The sequence below is a fragment of the Panicum virgatum genome, chromosome 5K (assembly GCF_016808335.1).
Source record: "Panicum virgatum strain AP13 chromosome 5K, P.virgatum_v5, whole genome shotgun sequence".
NCBI lineage: Eukaryota > Viridiplantae > Streptophyta > Magnoliopsida > Poales > Poaceae > Panicum > Panicum virgatum.
The window spans coordinates 27,520,659-27,539,166 of NC_053140.1; the positions used below are offsets into that span (position 1 = coordinate 27,520,659).

Here is an 18,508-nt window from a genome sequence, read left to right on the forward strand (position 1 = left end):
GTCTCTTTTTTAGCGGCCGATCATTTTGAACGGCCTTTGTGTACTTGTTCAACAACTGGTTGAAGGTGGGCTTCTGATTAGCAGTTCTTCCCTGCACCTTCACCTCGTTGGTCTTCCAAGTACACACTTCCGGACGCTTTGGCTTGAAAGTACGGGGACGATCACCAGAGCAGTCTGACCGGCTGGAGGAACTGGTCTGACCGATCGTGCTTGATCAGCAGACCGATTTTCTGGTGGAGAGCTTCCTTGCCCCCCGAGTCTGGGATTTCTGATTATGATCTTCAGAGTATCCTTGGCATCATCAGTCTTCTCCTTGATGACTTCCCGGGCAAGGATTTTGTCACTTGTATCCATCGGTCTTGGATCACCGATGACAACATTCTTTCCCTTAGCTCTTTCGGCTTGTTCCGGCTGAATGAGCACCTTTGGATTGTTTAATTCCAGCGTATGAACAGGGAAAGGAGCTTTTTCAATTTGCATCTCAGAAAGTACCAATCGTCCTTCATTAATGGCCGATTGTACCTGTCGACGGAAAATATTACAATCATTAGTAGCATGAGATGTAGAGTTATGCCACTTACAATATGCAAGTCATTTAAGTTCGTCGGGAGATGAAATAGCATGTGACAATCGGATGTTACCATTCTTAAGCAATTCATCAAAAATCTGATCACACTTAGAAACATCAAAAGTAAATTTCAGCTCCTCTTGCCGATTCTTTTGAATCGGTTTGAGAGACGGAACTGAATTGGGTTTGGCCTTTGATGACCAAACAAACTCAACAGCATATACTTCCTTGCTATCATCGTCCGAACTATCCGAATCATGATCAAGAATATGTGTGTTGGACCGATGAGGCTTAAAAGTATCTCTTGCATTTTTAAGTTTAAACTCTAAACCCATGACTTTGACTTGCAAGAAATTCACAGTATGATATTCAAAGCCCTCGAGTTTCTCTTTCAAATAAGAACGTAAACCATTAAACGCCAAATCCGCCAAATCCTTTTCGGAAATTGTCAAACTAAAACACCGATTTTTAATTTCTTTAAATCTTTTGAAATAATCCGAAGAAGATTCATCACGTCCTTGCTTAATCGATGTTAAGTCCAGCAATTTTGCTTCGGTTTCCCCACTAAAGAAGTGATCATGAAACTTATGCTCCAACTGAGCCCAATTACGAATAGAATTAGGAGCAAGCGAGGAAAACCAAGAGAAAGCCGTTCCAGTCAAAGATAAAGAAAATAAACGCACACGCAAAACATCATTGAAACCGGCTTCTCCTAATTGCAAGACATATTGACTAACGTGTTCCCAAATTGTACGAGAATCATCACCGTTAAATTTAGTAAACTCAGGAATACGCCAACCAGCAGGAAAAGGAGTAAAATCAAACTAAGCGGGATAAGGTTTTTGATATAAACGTGTAGTACCCATATCCACCCCAAGCTTATTTTTAATCGCATTTGCCCGTTCCTCTTTGAACTTAAGGATATCGGCCTAATAGTGCTGGCTGGTATAAAACTCAGAAAAACGATGTGCATTAGAATTTCCATGTGCCATCGTCTGTGAAGAAGTCGGGATCGGTCCTTGGTTAGGTCCAGATCCTCGTGGCCCTCCCACTACAGTAGTAGTGCGAGTTAGTGTATACAGTGACAATTCATTAGTTCGGCTAGGGGCAGCCGAACCTGGAATTGTCTCGAGAGGCGTCGGCGACGGTACTGAGTAACCGGTTTGACCGGTTGGACCGGTCTGATCGGTCTATGGAACCGGTCCGCCTGGTGCTGTGTGCACGGTCGACGGTGGTAGGGTTAGCCCTGGGAATGAGTTCGACGGCATACCATAGAGTGGTTCAGATGTGAACTCAGGGGTAGCCGAACTCGGATCTAATGAGTTAGGATCTGACAAGGGTTGTTTACCTTTAAGCGCATCAACATCACTACTCAATTTAATCAATATATCACCCACAGCAGCTTGTGCAGCAACAATCTTTTGATCCATTATGGATGACATTCTATCAAATATATCAGAGGGAGAGAGGCTTACATTGGGGATCTCTTCAATCTTGTCCTTGCTATGCTTGAGAGACGGCATTACGAACTCCTCCACCCTCTTGACGAGGCCACCACGATCCTTCTTGAAGCCCTTCAAGAATTGTGCCTTGACGTGGTCCTCCACAAGAAGGTAGGCCTTGCGCTCCTCTTCGGTGAGCTCCTCCATTGTAGCCGTGATGATGTTTTCCTTGTCGATCTCTGAAGAGCCCATCTTCTTCAAAGAGTAGATTAGATCGGTTTTAAAACCAGATTAATCTGTTCCCAGCGGAGTCGCCAAAAAGTATGTTGACACAGAATCGCGCCAACACACTTGAATGCACTAGAACGCACAACGATCGTCAAAACGATCAACACAGCGAAAATCCTGGGTGGACCGGTTTGACCGGTGCAAGCAGGGACCTCGCGAAGACCTAGAACAGCGAGCTCGGGAGGGACCCCGTCGGAGCTCGTGAACGTAGGGTTGCTCTGAGGTCGGCAAGGCCACTCAGAACGTCTTCAAACGCCGTTGAGATGAAGGAAGAAAGCAATCTAAGGTTGGAAAAGACTAGAGTTTTAGAGATAAAAAGTAATGTGATTTTTGTATTGATTCGATTGGGAATACCTCAATCGGCCTAGCCTTTATATTTATAGGCCGGGGAAGTCGTACCCCTCTCCAAGTCGGTTTATACAAGAATTTCAAAAATAAAATGAAGTCTACTCGAATTACAACTGGGCAGACCGGTCTGACCGATCGGTCTCTAAACTGCCAGAATTGACTGTCAACACGACCTGTCTGACCGGTCGGCCTAGAATTGGCTGTTGAGCAGGAAGCATTATATACTCGCAATATAATCCCAATACGCCTTCGTTGCCCTGGGACCCCGCTCTCCGCCTCCGACCTTCCCCACCCCACCTGGCGATTTTCCCTTGCTCCTCGCCCACCGGCTCCAGCTCGCACGCCGTCCCACCCGCTTCCCCTCTTTCTCGGCTAACCTTACTCCGCCTGTGTTACCACCCTTCAACCGCCCCCCCCCCCCCACCCAAAGGCCAACAGCGGATTGGAGCAGAGATCCATCCGGATTCTCGTCGGTCGGGGAAGAAGACCCGCCCCGCCGGAGATGGCCACGGTACCTCCTCGCCGGGCTAGGGGAGACGTAAATATCGAGTCCCTGGCGCGGCCGGTCGCTGTCGACCACCGCATCACCATCCAGTACTACTTCCGCATCGCCGACAACCTCCTTCGCCAGGTACCCTATGATCGATTCCCCTCCCCTTGTTGTGCAAGACTTGTTAGTTTTGCGTGTATAAGTGGTAGCTTCGGATTTGAGCGCGTGTTCGAGTAAACTGCCAGAATACCGTAATTATGAGCAATTAACACTCGGCTTGTTGAAATCCGGTGTTTTTTTTTGTGTTGTCCGCAGGCTGATGTGTATCGAGAGGAGAAGAACCTTCTGGACCTGTACATTATCCTCTTGAGATATTCGAGGTGAGGTGTTGACTGAAATCTTGTCAATTTCTTGTTAAAATTGTCAGCTTGGAACTGTTTGGCTTGAGAAATAGAGTGATCCATCACCATCTCATTCCTCACATTTTTGTTTGGTTGCATAATAGAATGGTTTCATCCATCAGCACTTCTTCCTTCACAAACACATATAGCTTAATAATTAGGATTGGTCTCATTCCACCATAATTCATGGAGATCACCCCATGATGGACCATTCCATACTAGACAAGGTGGCTATGTTACACGGATACCGGTATGGGTATCTGATACGATACGTATCAGATCGTAGATACACACTTTCCCAAAAAATGCCGATATGGGGATATGGCTAGGATAATTAATAGTTATATATAAATATCACATAGATATTCAGCAACATAGTGGCAATTCCCTAAGGCCAGTAGGCCACAATCAGAGGATAACTAACATAATTGAGTTCAATCATACTGGAAGCTGGAAAGAAAGACATCAAGCCATTAATTGATGAAAAGATAGGAAAGAAAGGCAAGAGAGCAGAAAGACTCCTAGTCTTCTTCCATCACAGGGTTCTCCATATCATCGCTCATGCTCTCGCCCCCATCTTCAAAAGACACACTTACCATCAGGGTTCATCAAGCGACAGAGGGGGCTGCAGTTCAGAGCGCTAGAGCGGAAGGCGCAAAACATGGCGAGGGGTAGCTGTCCAGGGAAGAACTTACTTGTTTTGAAGGGAGGGTCTCGCCGGCGACCGATTTCTGCCGTGGAAGAGCTTGCCGGCAGCTTGCGGCCCCTGGATCTAGAGGGCGACAGGCGAAACTCGGGAGGTCAGGCGTGGGGGAGGAACATGAGCACGACGATTGCGGCTGCTGCTGCTAGGTCACTGAGGGGACTAGTAGTCTCAAGTCTGGTATAGGGTGGGCTAATTGGGCCGACTACTACTTTGGGCCGTATCCCATCTAGCCCAAACGTGTCGGATACAAGTATCCGAGCCAATACGTATCTGTTTTTGTGGGATACAGCTGGAAACATATCGGTGTATCCATGTCCGAAATGTGTCGGATATGTGATACGCCACCCCATAGGAGTATCTGTGTAACACAGCAAGGTGGCTCAACAAACCAAACATTTTAAGGATGAGGCTCACGCTTGGCAATATGCTGGGGCTAAGGGATTGACTACCCTTTACCTCGAGTTGGGTTTAGCCCATGGATAGGGTGTTGTGTGGTTTAGTTGGTCCGGTCCTGCCTCAACAAACAAACCAAACATGCTATACATGTTATCTCTGTACATTGGCAGCTTGTTGCTTGAGACGATACCCAAGCATCACGATTACATTGCATTTAAGGCGAGAGAAAAGGAATTCCTGAAGAAAGGCCCCCACAACTCTAAGGTATCGCCTTGCTGAGCTTATAGCTACCTTTTTGTTTACTGTTTCTAATGTTCTTAGATAGGGATACTTTCTTGGTTCTTTAAACATGCAATTTGTCGTGAGTAGAATGGAGAATCCAAGCACCTTAGGATCAGTGTCTTGGTGAACCCAAGCATAGGTTCTAAAAGTTTTTGCTGAGTGACTGAAATTGTTTAATTTTTTTCATTATAGAAACTTCATAATGTTCTCAATGAGCTAGAATCCCTGAAGCCAGTTGTGCAGAAACAATTTGCCAACTGTAATAGCGGTGGTGCAGAGGAACCTAATGGTGTGCATGGAACCTATGCTGCAAGCAGTGGGATGGAGCAGCATATCCCAAGCCCGTATATGCCAAAGGTACACAAATCATTGGATGGCATTTCCCATCCTTAATGTAACAGTAAGCAAGCATTGGAAGGTGTTATGTGCTTAAAATTACCAATTTATTGTTCGGGATGTCTGGTTGTAGTCTTACATTCCCCCTTGTTCAGTCATTGGCGGGAAGCCCTACTGGACTACAGCAGAAATCGTTCTCTAGTTCAAACCTTCCAGCAGCATCAGTGCAGAATGTTCAACCTGAGAGACAACTAATCAAACGGTATGTTCTGATGTGCTACAACATGTTCACCTTGACCTGTAACTAGATTAGCACATGATCCATCCATCCCAAATTTGGCTTTTCTAGGTGCATATACACAATTTCTAGATACGTAGTAAAAACCACATATTTAGAAAAGCCAAAACGACCAGTAATTTGGAACTTATGGAGTACTCCCTCTGTTCCAAATTATAGGTCGTTTGACTTTTTTGACACCAAGCTGACCACTTGTCTTATTCAAAAATTTGTGCAAAATATCACTTCTTTTGTTGTGGCTTGCTTTATCAATACAAGTTCTTCAAGAATGACTTAAATTTGACTATGTTAGCACAAATTTTTTGAATAAGACGAGCGGTCGAACTTGTCGTCGAGAAAGTCAAATGACCTATAATTTGGAACGGAGGGAGTATATTGGATTTCAGATTGAACAGTTGGTTACAATCTTGTATTTATATAACTGCAGAAAATTATTAAATTTTTCATTGGATTTACCTATTTCATTTAGTTAATGAATTTTACTTGGGTGAGCTTGTAGGGTCTGCCTTGCTGTTACACAACTGCTCCTGTTTGGTTCAAATCTCATAGTCTTAGGTGTTCTCACTGGGGTGGGGTAGGTTGAGATGTAATGAATTCTTTTACCATTTTAGCTATGGAGGCATTTTATGGACTTAGGATCATATGGTTACACTCTATGAAAATTCACAATGAAAATCATAGATGAAAAAAATGCTATTCAGTATATGTTCTTGCAAGATTTTCTGCTAAAGAAATTATCATATGCTCTGTAATTATACAACTAGGACACTCTTGTATTGTCAGAATATATCTACATTTTTTACAGCACACTCATGGCCATATTTTTTATTAAATTTGCTAGTGCACATATTCTAACCTTTTACATCTACTTTTTAAGTGCACTAGCATTTGTGTGTAAAAAAAGCTAATATGATCCTTTCGTCATATTTGCTTTTCAGTAAAATTTACGAATGACCTAAGCGTGTGGTTTCACTTGGCAGGAGTGAGCTGTCTTTATAATTCTCCTTTTTTTTTCTCGAATGTCTTTATAATTCTCCTGATTATATTATTCTGAACATTGCCTAGGATAGTTGATGCAATGCACTTTATTTTTTGTGCAAGTACACTACTTTATACTTAAATAAATAAGTATGAATGCATTCTTGCTTGCATCGCTCTGTTTTTTGACTTACATTATATAGTTTTGAAGAATTCTTTTGTTAATAAATATTTCTTGAACACTTTTTTGTTAATAAATACAGACATAATTTTGTCTTTGGCTTTGTAACTTATGCAGATATTCTACTCTGCCTTATCCAAAAGAGGAAACATTATCAAGACACTCAGTACTAGGACCAAATGGGCTTCATGGCCAATGGGCAGGGCCTGTTACTGGTACCAGGGTATATATTGTTTATGTTTTTGTATTTGCATTTCGTTTTATGTATGGTTGATTATAATGATGGGCATTTGTGTTTCGCTCATGCCTGTTGCAGATTGAGTATCCATGTAATCCTGAATTGACCCAAACTGATATCTCAAGGTGAGAACTTGGAAAATCTTCAGCTTGTCCTTTGTAACAAAGGCAGTCTATACTCACAGTTATATGGAGTTCATAAACTTAGCTTTCTGCTGTCTCTGCAGTTTAGTGCCATCTATCTTGAACCAGGACAGCTTGCATGGTCCCAATACAGTATCACAGGACAGAAATGATGATATGCTGTCTGTTCTCTCACTTGATGATGGAAGATGGTCTTTGCCAGTAGAAGAACCAACCTCAGTATCTCCGGGTTTGGAAGCAGAGTTTTCCCAGCTGAATATAAGACAACCTTGTCCCCCTCCTGTCCTAGCACAGGTGCATTCTCAGCGTGGACCGATTCCTCCATCAAGAGTTGCTGATCCAAGACCAGGACTTGCTACCTCTGACACTGGACGCTATCAGAATTTGCATGTGGTAATCTCTTCATGAAGATTTTATTTTTTTCTTTTGACGCTATGATCCCAAATTCACTACATTTGAGCAAATATATGGATGACTATGATTTTTTTGAACAAGACACATGAGTATGATTTTCTTGACTACATCTTAATCATATACTTGAATTGTGAGGTGATTTGATTTTACCATTTACCAGCCAGTGGCATTAATGGAGTGCTTCCTGAGGGTTGCTGAGGCAAATACCGCAAAAAATTTGGAAACCTGTGGGATTCTTGCGGGTAGCCTGGTATGCACCTTGCCCAAAAAGCAAATGAAAATAGTACTATATATGGCTATAACATTAACAATTTCTTTTGTAGAAAAAACGAACTTTCTATGTGACGACGCTGATAATTCCTAAACAGAAATCAACATCTGATTCAGTAAGTTGTTATTTTATGCTGTTACATACTCTTTATTTGCTCCGTTTCTCCATTAGATATTGGTTCTGACCTGGACTATTTTCTGAATAATTGGCCATCCATTAGGAGCTTGTTATGATTCTAAGATCGTTAGGGTTAAACACTGACGGGAAGATAGCTGGGCGGAGTCGGCTTGGAGGGAGACCAGACTATTAGTGGACATAGGATTAATTCTTCTCATTGATTGATCTCAAATTACTGCCATGCCTGTGTATATATAGAGCCGACATCTAATAACCTGATGATTATCGTAAAAAAACTAACTAATATAATCTCTCTCCTAATCCTTATCTCTTGACATGAGGGGCGGATGGGCTGGCCCTCTGGCCACCCATAACACTTCTCCCCCCCCTTTTCGAGCAGGTAGTCCTTGAGCTGCAGCAGACCTTTGTTAGGAAAATGACACGACTCAATACTTGATTAGGCCTTTTATATCTCGGCTTTACTTTGTTATTTATGACTGAAATGCAAAGTAAATCGACTCTTTATTAGTGGCATAGCTTGAACTGTTGGATCCCATCTGGAAGCATGAAGAGATAGAATGCAGGGGCAGCTTCGCTGGTTCACTGCCTTGTGCCTTGCTTAGGACAGAGTTGTAGCCTGTGTTATTTGTAGTTCTGATGAGTTGCCTTGTCATTTCTGGCACTAATACCAGAGATCATAGAGTTCTACCAGGGGGTTTGGTTCGCCTGGGCCCCACTGAAAGAACCCTGCCTATGGCTGCAGCTCATAGGAATCTACGCTGCATCTACCTGTGCCGACAGATGCCGGCAAAATCAGAGGATCTGACGGTTCGACCGTCCGCCCATTCTGGGCAAGTTCTGTGCCCAGTGTCTTGGCCTGGGGCACCCATCGCATCTGCTGCGCCACGCAGAAGTGGCCTGAAGTGCCGGCTTGAGCCATGCTGGGCAGAGGTGACCATGAGCGATCATGGACGAAGGTGGTGATTCGCCGCAGAGATGGGTGGAGTGACTAGTGCATTGTCCATGCCGTCACCCTCATGAGGAAGCCACATGCCGTGGCTTGCAGGTGCACGGCCACCGCCTTCTCCTTCAAAGACGTCCATGTGATTGCCTGGGCGATGGAACCCACAGAGGAAACCAAGAGGGGAATGGTTGCATCTTCCCTCGTCGTGTCCACGGCAGCCGCACGGATGTTGACTGCGTTGCTGTGTGGCGTCTTGAGACGAACCCTCAGTACCTAGCGCTGGCAGCATGTTGGTGGGTCGGGCGCAGCCATGAGAGCAGCTCCAAGCAGGCCATCACCCTGCTTGGGGCTTGCGCCGAGCAGACCATCCTGCTGTGTCGCCTTCTCAATGTCGCAGATCAATTCCCTTCACAACCGGTCCACCAAATCCCTTAGTTCTTTGTGCTCCTCTTCTTCGGCATGTAGCGACCTTCACAGCCTGTCTGCTAATTCAGACCACAATGGTGATTGTACTGCCGATTGATTGGCAGCAGAACCATGGGAAAGGATCCCTAACTCATGTTACCAGATGTTATGATCCTAAGATCATTAGGGGTAAGAACCTCTGGGAAGGTAGCGCGGAGTCAGCTTGGAGGACGACTAGACTATTATGGGACTTTAAAATTAACTAGTTAATATGCCCGTGCGTTGCTAGGGGGAGACAATGCATGCGAAGCCATATATATATATATATATCTTTTTCATATTGACTTGTCATAGAACCATAGAGCATCTTGTGCATCCATATAATCAAATCTGAAAGTTAGATTTGGAAGTCTTGTGGGATAAATTTATACTTATAATCAGAAAAAAAGCAAGACTGATGAAGCCAATTTTATGCATCTCAGTCGCTGTTTCAAAATCATTTTGATATAACATGCATCAGCAGCACAAAGAATCATTCACCATGTGCTCATAGGTGTTTATTCTGCTCCTCTGCAAGAAAAACCAAAAACATAAATTTTCAGTGGAAGCTCTATGTATTAGTTGAACTAATTAAGAGAATCTCATGAAACAGTAAAATGCTATGTAAAGGATACTGGTCATGCTTGTATACCCGGTTTGCATCTGAACCCAAACAAAATGCAAAACACACACACGTAAAAAATTCATTAGGCTTATCTTGTTCCTCTGTTGGGCATATGGCCTTTCAAACAATTTTGCCCAGCAGCTTTGCCCCCTCCCGAAGCACCACGGCGAACGAGCGAAGCCAACGGAACAAGCTCGTACACACAGACGCACAGCAACCAACATTGAACAACGCCATGCTAGGAGAACTACTGCAAGAGGCCGGTGAGTTTGCTCACCGGTGTCATTGCTGCCTCGGCAGATGGAACAGTTGTGGCCGCTCCTGTCTGTGGCCGCGCCCGGCGCTGATGGATCGGACTACCTCCAGTTCACCTTGTCTTTCTTCATTCCCACTTGGGTATATGGATGACGACGCGACGGGTGCAGCTCCGCATGGTGTTGCTTGATAGGGTTACTGCAAGTGCAAGTTGCTGGTTGCGGCACTGTAACAGGGGACCGGGAGGCGTCGGCCAGACCAACGGGATCAATTGGACTTAGCTATAGCATATTGGGCTGTCAGGTCACCATTGATGGTCGAAGTTGGATCAGCTTACTCACTCCATGAATCGTCTTCTTCCTCGGGCTAGTTGCAGAACACTGATGCTAGCGCCGGGATCTTCGATTCTCGGAGGAAAAGCAGGGGTCAAGGCGTCCTCACTACCCTGGTTAGGTGGCGGGCGGGCGGCCACTCTACCTTACATATTGTTGGGTTTGCAGCTGCTCGACGAGCGCACTCCAATCCGAATCGACGGTGATGGGAATTGGGATCGTATTGGAACTGGAGTTCGATCGGTGCATCAAGGAAGAAGTACCAGGTGGGTCCACAGAAAGTCAACAACGTACGAAACCACAGAAACAGTCCACACTTGAGAAATAGGAGAGATTCTTCTTCATTGATTGATCTTGAGTGACTGGGTGCCTATGTATATATAGAGCCAGCACCTAACAACCAGATAATTATTCTAACAAACCAACTATAACTAATATAATCTCTCTCCTAATCCTTATTTCTTGACATGAGGAGTGGATGGGTTGGCCCTCCAGCCACCCATAACGGAGCTTCTGAAAAATACCATCTTCAGATTTACTGATATCACTAGGTTCGTGCCCGTGCGTTGCAACGGGCAACAAAAATTTTATCAATTCATATATTAACTCATAATTCAACTTTATATAACTTCTTCAAAATTCAACTACAATGGTAAAAGTTTACTCAAAGTAATGTATAGCATGGGTAGCGCAACGTTGGTCTTAGCAATATGATATTATAAGGATAATTTAGACTTGAAAGAATCATTCCAGTGCTATGAGTGAACAAAAGTAAACCCAAAACAATATTCTACACATCCAAAAAATATTGCATTCGATGAAATCAAAATATCCATCATGGATTAAGAATTCATCTAGACAAAATCACAGTATCCATAATCTCATAAGCATAGTTTGAATATTTTATCTCATATATCTAATTCAAATGTCTTTTCCTGTGATGCTTCTTAACACAATCAAGAAGTATTTTCCGATATCAGTTTCCATCAAACGCCAGTGCGTCAATCACAAAATTCCTCCTCAGTGCTTGTCCATCCTGGAGCTGTGCTGAAATGAATCATGAACGTAGAAAAACATAATATACGCACCACACATATTGGTGTAGTCCTCACATGCTTCCAGGCAGCCATATATTGCAGAACTATGTAGCCAGTTAAACACATGTGATTGAATGCTCTGTGAATACATGTGTCAGAGTCATATATAATAGACTGCAATTTCAGATATGAGTTAAGTTACCTGTCTTTATCCTCGACAATACCATCTGCACTTTTAGCTTTCCATGTGAAAATGTTCTGGCTCCATGCCGTACCGAGAACAATATATCATTTCAGTATAAGCGTAAAGATGCCCTACACACGTTACGTATTTGGCTAGTATAAAGGATCTAAACTGGAGTGCAAGCCCGCCATTACAAACTGAGCACATGAGGACCTGGGCCTGGTAAGAGCAATTATTCCTTCCAGACAAGCCCTGAGTAAAGCAATGTATCCATTGTATCCAGAGGTACAGGAGCATATGACAAATTTTAAACGGTACAAATACCGTATACAGCATGTCAGCTCATATAATCCATAACCATGTTAAGTCGAAATGTCATGTTTTATTCAGCAGGACATCTTGATATTAAACAGTGACAAACCTACTCTCCAAAAAATTTGCAGTCCTGGCAAGCTATGGACACTAATTTGTGTATATATGTGAAGCAATAAATAAACACCCACTGAATATGAATTACAACATGGAGTTGTCACTTGTTACAGATGTTGCCCAAAACAAGAACATCGCCTCGTGTGAAATGAACGATATGAATTACAAAGAATGACTTCTCAAAGCTTGAACTGCTGTTCTGTGAAGAGCCATACAATGGGCTGAACAAAGGTGCAGTTTGGAAATACGTTTATTCATGTTATGGTATATTTAAGTCTTAAACCTTGCCCAAAACCTATTATGAAGTTATGTTCAGAAACAGGAAAGGCATATGAAAATCTCCTTCCATGCCATAGCCATGCCGAGGCTGTACCCACGGCCAATATGCTTCAGACATTGGTAACCTCAATCACCAGCTGCCAATATGCGGTAGAACAAGATAACACATCTGAATACGAGCTCCAGATTTGCGTTGCATGGACTTTATAGTCTCACCACCCTTACCAATAACAAGACCCACCTAAAAAGGAACAAATCATAAGCAGAAAGAAAGAAAAAACATGTTGGAGCAATACTTATTAACTATATATTGAGAAATGGGCACTTGTGATTATTTCAAAAACTGTGATAATTTGTAGTCTTCTCATCCTAAAGTTAAGCTTATCAAGAAAAAACAGCATGTGTACTAACCTTGTTATTAGCAATTTTCATCTAGAACGTGTCGGCACCTGGCTGTAGTGCATTATATTTCTGGCCACCAGATCCAGTACAAGATGACCCAGCTTCAGCCTGCAGAAGATTGCAAGATCAACAGCATATATGCAAAAAGAAATGCAGAACAAAAGCTGTGGTTGTAACAAGTAATACCTCTGCCAGAACTTCTTTGATCAGCTGCTCAGCTTTGCTTATCTGCTCATGAGTGCCTGAAAGCTCAACTGGTCTTGTCTGTGCACCTGGTTCAGCTTCATTGTCACTTGTTACTTGAATCTTTGCTCCTGACTGAAGTTGGAGGTACCTGATAGTTTCCCCAGCTTTTTCGATAATAACACCAACCTACAGCAAGTCAACAACAGTGCCAGTTAACATGACTACTAACTTCACACTTTAGGTGATACTAACACGACTATAGATTTAGTGATTGAAAACAAATTGAACACAGCTTACCCTTCCGTTTCATATTTCAATCTTTTTGCTTGTACCCTGATATCCATCATATGAAGAGTACCGAGACGCACTGCTCGGTGAAGATAACGGTGGGATAGAAGAACCACGAGAGTTCAGAATTCATTCGTGGTCATCAGAATTTATGGTGCGAAAATAGCTTCTACTTACTCAACACAAGTGCAATGTGCCCTCTCTACCAGCCTGAGCGAAAATAGCTTCTACTTACTCAACACAAGTTTAGTTAGATTAAGCCTCTACTCTTCCACCACCAATCTACTGTACTGCAACGTGAAGCTGCAGAGCCACGAAGGATGCCCCGTGGTTACTTGCAGCTCGTGTCGTTATAAGATGGCGAATTGGTGATGACGAAAAAGCGCCTGCAAAAATAATTTTGATAAGATTAGCTGCTGCTACCTACTATTGCGTCAATAGGAATACCAATACCACACAGGTTAAATTAACCGAGAAGCAGATTTGCGCATCACAGCAGCTCACGCTCAGGATCTGTCGATCCAGCCCCCAAATCGAAGCATAAAACAACCCAAAATCAACATCATGGAAGCAGCCATAAATCGTGAGCACAAACAGATCTCTGCGATCAAGAATGGGCTTAACGAGAAATCAATCCAGTGACTCACAATCACCGGCAGATCGAGGACGAGAAGCCGAGCCCCCCACCACCGATGCAGATTGAGGACGAGAAGCCGAGCCCCCCCCCCCCCCCCCCACCGCCAATGCAGCCACCTCTACCACAACAGAAAGATTGCGCGACTGGTTTTGTCGACAGCGGGACATCGGCGTGGAGGCGGCGACGAATGCGACGGCGATGGCGAGGGCCCGCGGGGGGGGGGGGGGGGAGCCGACGGCAGATGTTGCGGGGGAGGCGGTGGCCTGGACGCGGCATGCGGCGTCCGCCTGGTGACCGCGCGGACGAACGCGACGGCGACGGCGACGATGATGGCGAGGTCCCGGGGGGAGGCGACGACGGATGTCGTGGGGGAGACGGCGGCGGTGGCTGCGGCGTGCGGGAGTGCGGCGTCCGCCCGGAGTGGGCGCGGACTGCGGCGGCATGCGGGCGAGGGCGTGGGCGTGCGGGGGAGCTGGCATGCGAGAGAAGTGGGCGAGATTAGCAGGCGGGAGGTGTGCAGCGGCGAGATTGGATCGGAGGAGAAGGATCGCAGGTGGAGATTCAAACTGACGAATCACGATCCTCGGAGGCTTAACCAAAGTTGGGGGGCCACGATGTACACCAAAAAAGTCACCCTTAGCCTCTTTTTAGTAGTAGAGATTTTTAGACTTCTATTGAGTTGTGGTAACTAATACTAGGGGATTAGTATTTGTTTTGTGTATCAACTCAGATCCTATGGATTTGCATCTGTTGTCTGCAAGTTTACGGTGGTGCTTATGTGTTGAAGCGCAGTCTCCAACATGCAGTTCTCTCAGAATACTAGAATTAATTTTCCCCTTAATTTTCCAGTGTCAAGCTACAAATGAAGAAGAAATTTTTGAATTCCAGGACAAGGGCTCACTTTTACCTCTTGGTTGGATTCACGTAAGTCCAGCACTTGGTTTTGTTAATGCAATATTTTTGACCAAGTCAATAAATTACTTGTGTTTATTTAGACTTAAAGTGTCTATCTCTATTTTTTTATGTTTTATTGTATATTTATATTTATATTTATATTGAAGGAGCACATCTGGAAAAAATGTTCTAATCCAAAATTATTTTCACTGCTTTTCACTTAATGCTCCTAAAATCATGCTTACGCAGAATAACTAACAGTGACCAAACTGCTTTAGCGCTACGAAGGTGTTCTATGTCCACCCATTCAGCATGATGCTCTGTTGCTTTGGTTACTGATTTTTTATTATGGACTATTAAGACAAAAACGACCTTAGCTGCCCTCAAATATATATGTAGGAAATTTCTACATGCGCTGGGTAATTTCTACATGTTATCATTTTAGCTGTCAAACTTCCATAAAACTATATAGGCTATACTTCGATGACATGAAAAACTTTAGATTTGCTGCAAGAAATACCTTCAAAATCAATATTGCTGCTTTCGTGCTAACATATTTCTATGAAAACTAGTTGTCAGAGTTGCGTGTTACAATCCATCCTTTACCCATCGGATCATATTCTTAAAAACTGTTTGTTTTTTTCTTTTTTCTATTTAGCGTCACCTATTATTGGAATGTTGAACGTTGTAGGAATGTAATACTGTAATTAGTTTACTATTTTTGATGATTTCTTTTTTTGTCATTCTTTCAGACACATCCAACACAGACCTGCTTCCTATCTTCCATTGATCTTCATAATCATTATGCGTATCAGGTAAGCACTGTACCTTGTTTCTGTACTTTCAAAACTATAACTATTACTCGTATTGTGCTCAGCACTTAAAGATGCCATTGTCCTATAAATGTCTCTGTTGCTGAAGAATGTTCTTCAAATCCAGATAAAGTTTACCATTCAGTTATTGTATAAAGATTTGAAAAGGAAAAAGTCTAAATTACTACCCTCAACTATAGCCAAAGTCTGGATAACCCCCTAAACTATTGTTTGGTTTATTTTACCCCCCAAATTATACTCTTTGGTTCAAATTACCCCCTAACATAATTTATGTTTTTCATTTCTCCATGTATAGGTGGAGTTTTAAGTTGAAATTTTACAAGATGATAGTACATATCATAACACATATTAGAAAAATATATCATAATTTTTTATCATTATTGTGATATGTTAGAATATTTAACAAAAATTAAACATTGGAGTTCAAAATTATATGAAAAATGAAGTTGAAAAATTATAAAAATTTTCTAAAATATGCATCCTGATGTCCACTACCACTCTACAAAATTTGAGGTTAAAATTCAACTTGTGTATGGAGAAACAAAAAGAACAAATTGTATTATGGGGTAGAATGAACTAAATGGCATAGTTCAGGGGTTAAATTGGACCAAGTTATAGTTTAGGGGGTTATCCGGACTTTGGCTATAGTTGAGGGGAGTAATTTAGACTTTTTCCATTTGAAAATTTAGAATGCATGGTCGCAATGCAGTTCTTGTCAATATCTAGATCATTTACTAAATTGGTTTTGGCTTGTTCTGCTTGACGATGATTTCGCTTGAAACAAGTATCAGGAAGGCTGACTTTTGCTTGGAGTCATGGTGTCTTATTTGTCATGTTTTTGTTTACACCATAACATAAATTTATAAAGTTTAAAATTATGAGTTTTTTGTTATTACTTATTAGTAGCTTTATCGTGACTTGTGAAATGTCTTCAGTATCACCACAAATTTTGTGGTGAAGTACATCTTGGGTATATACTCCGTTGGCTTTTGCAAATGCTATCTCTCCACATTTTTATTTCAACAATGTTTGATTTTTATTTTATTTGACTTGACCATTGTTTCTTCTCATCTTGTTGGCTACAGATCATGCTACCTGAAGCGATTGCCATTGTTATGGCACCAACTGACACAACAAGGTACTTGTTCCATTGATGTCACATCTAACCTTTTGGTCTACCCTTTATGTCACATCTAACCTATTGGGCTATCTAGTTCAGCTGGCTAGAGTTAAGATTTAGAGTGCTACTATTTATAATATTGGCAAATGCTAAAGTTGGTCTCTCTATTCCAACTTTGTTCAATGTTTACTGTTAGACCATGGGATGAATGCTATTTTTTTCCTTAACAAAAAATTGATTAACCTAGGAGGAACTAGGTGACAATGTAAGAAATATGCACACAAACTTGAGTCTAGGAAACATTTGCACCTATGAACTTAGCTAGGCTGAATTATCAACATTCCTTATCCATAACTCAATTTCATGCAGCAAATTATGTAAGATCTTGACTATTAATGAAAGCATTAAAAAAATCAATGGTGCCCTTGTGTGTCTGCTCCTTTTGTTAGTTCTGATAGCTGTAGAGTATCATTAAGCTTCTTAGCAGTATAAATTGGGTAAAGCTCCTCAGTTGCAGCTATTTTGCAGCCCTATGCTTTTTATGAAGTTGCCAAACCTGAAATAATGAATCACATTCAAAGTCGCATTTGCAATACTAATATGTGGTATCCTGTTGTGTTTTCCCCGTGAACATCCTATTGTGCTTTCCCCGCGAACATCCTGTTGTGCCATTTAGTAATATGATTACTGCATTATGTTTCATTGGAACAGAAAGCATGGCATATTTCATCTCACGGATCCATGTGGCATGGGTGTGATCCATGATTGTGATGCTACTGGATTCCATCCCCATGAGGAGCCCCTAGATGGCACGCCAATCTACGAGCATTGCTCCCATGTGTACGTGAACCCGAACGTGAAATTTGAGATGGTTGACCTACGTGCAGTGTGAGAAGCCATGGTTCCCTTTTGGCATAAATTGCCAGTTATACTTCTAGCAGGTGACCTTTTCAGATCCAAGAACCACAGCGGTTGTACATAGCTATTTTATTCCATTTTCATGTACATAACTTCTATATTGAATGGAGGCTTTGTTTTCATATCTGGGGTTAAGTGACATCAATCTAGGCACCATGGTGTGTGTGTGTGTGTCTGTCTGGGGGTGGGGGTGGTTGCTTCGTTTTATACCCTTTCAAGTGTTATTTTGTTTTTTACTTCCCTTTTGGTAATAAAAGCTAGTCTGAGTGGGGTCGCGCTTGCACCATTGCGTGGCACGCACTTCGTTTTTTTCTCAATGGCTTGCCATGTGTTGGCTTGCGCGCCCATTGTCTTTGCGTATTTTGATATTAAAGGAGAGAGTTAATTTGCATTTTTGTATAGTATGTGAGCAGATGGCTAATTATTTGCGCTTGTGATCATTTTAACTTTGTTTCTATTTGGCTATATACAATTATTTACAAATAGTAAAAAAGGTAAGCATGTTAACTATTTTTTATAAAAACTTATTGCTATTTGGTTATAAACAATTGTTTACAAATAGTAAAAATAGTAAGCAGGGTAGTAATTGTCAATATTTTGAGATAATAATTGTCAATATACAGTATCAGAAAGAGTTCTTATAAATGGAAAATATACATATGATTACTTGAAATTTAACAGAATCTAGTTATAGGTGTCCTGCAAGGGCTGCATCATCTTTCCAAAAGAATTAGTGTCCTGCAATGACTGTACGTAGATAAATCTTGTACACTTGTGCTAGGAC

At 42.3% G+C, this 18,508-nt stretch overlaps 1 protein-coding gene and 1 long non-coding RNA gene across 2 annotated transcripts; one reads left to right on the plus strand and one right to left on the minus strand.

Annotated features, from left to right (window-relative positions):
* The first annotated feature begins 2,899 nt into the window (after positions 1-2,899).
* On the plus strand, positions 2,900-18,117 carry LOC120707021 (AMSH-like ubiquitin thioesterase 3). The gene is made up of 14 exons (XM_039991785.1): positions 2,900-3,277; positions 3,452-3,516; positions 4,810-4,903; positions 5,114-5,278; positions 5,413-5,519; positions 6,832-6,937; positions 7,031-7,077; positions 7,179-7,488; positions 7,670-7,759; positions 7,833-7,895; positions 14,809-14,883; positions 15,606-15,668; positions 16,772-16,824; positions 17,518-18,117. The coding sequence occupies exons 1-14, from the start codon at positions 3,149-3,151 to the stop codon at positions 17,696-17,698; spliced, it is 1,548 nt and encodes a 515-aa protein (XP_039847719.1). The 5' UTR covers positions 2,900-3,148; the 3' UTR covers positions 17,699-18,117.
* On the minus strand, positions 11,755-13,703 carry LOC120707024. The gene is made up of 4 exons (XR_005688699.1): positions 13,332-13,703; positions 13,035-13,220; positions 12,858-12,917; positions 11,755-11,812 (listed from the first exon to the last, which is right to left on the minus strand). It is a non-coding gene; the product is annotated as an uncharacterized LOC120707024 (long non-coding RNA).
* Positions 18,118-18,508: the final 391 nt, after the last annotated feature.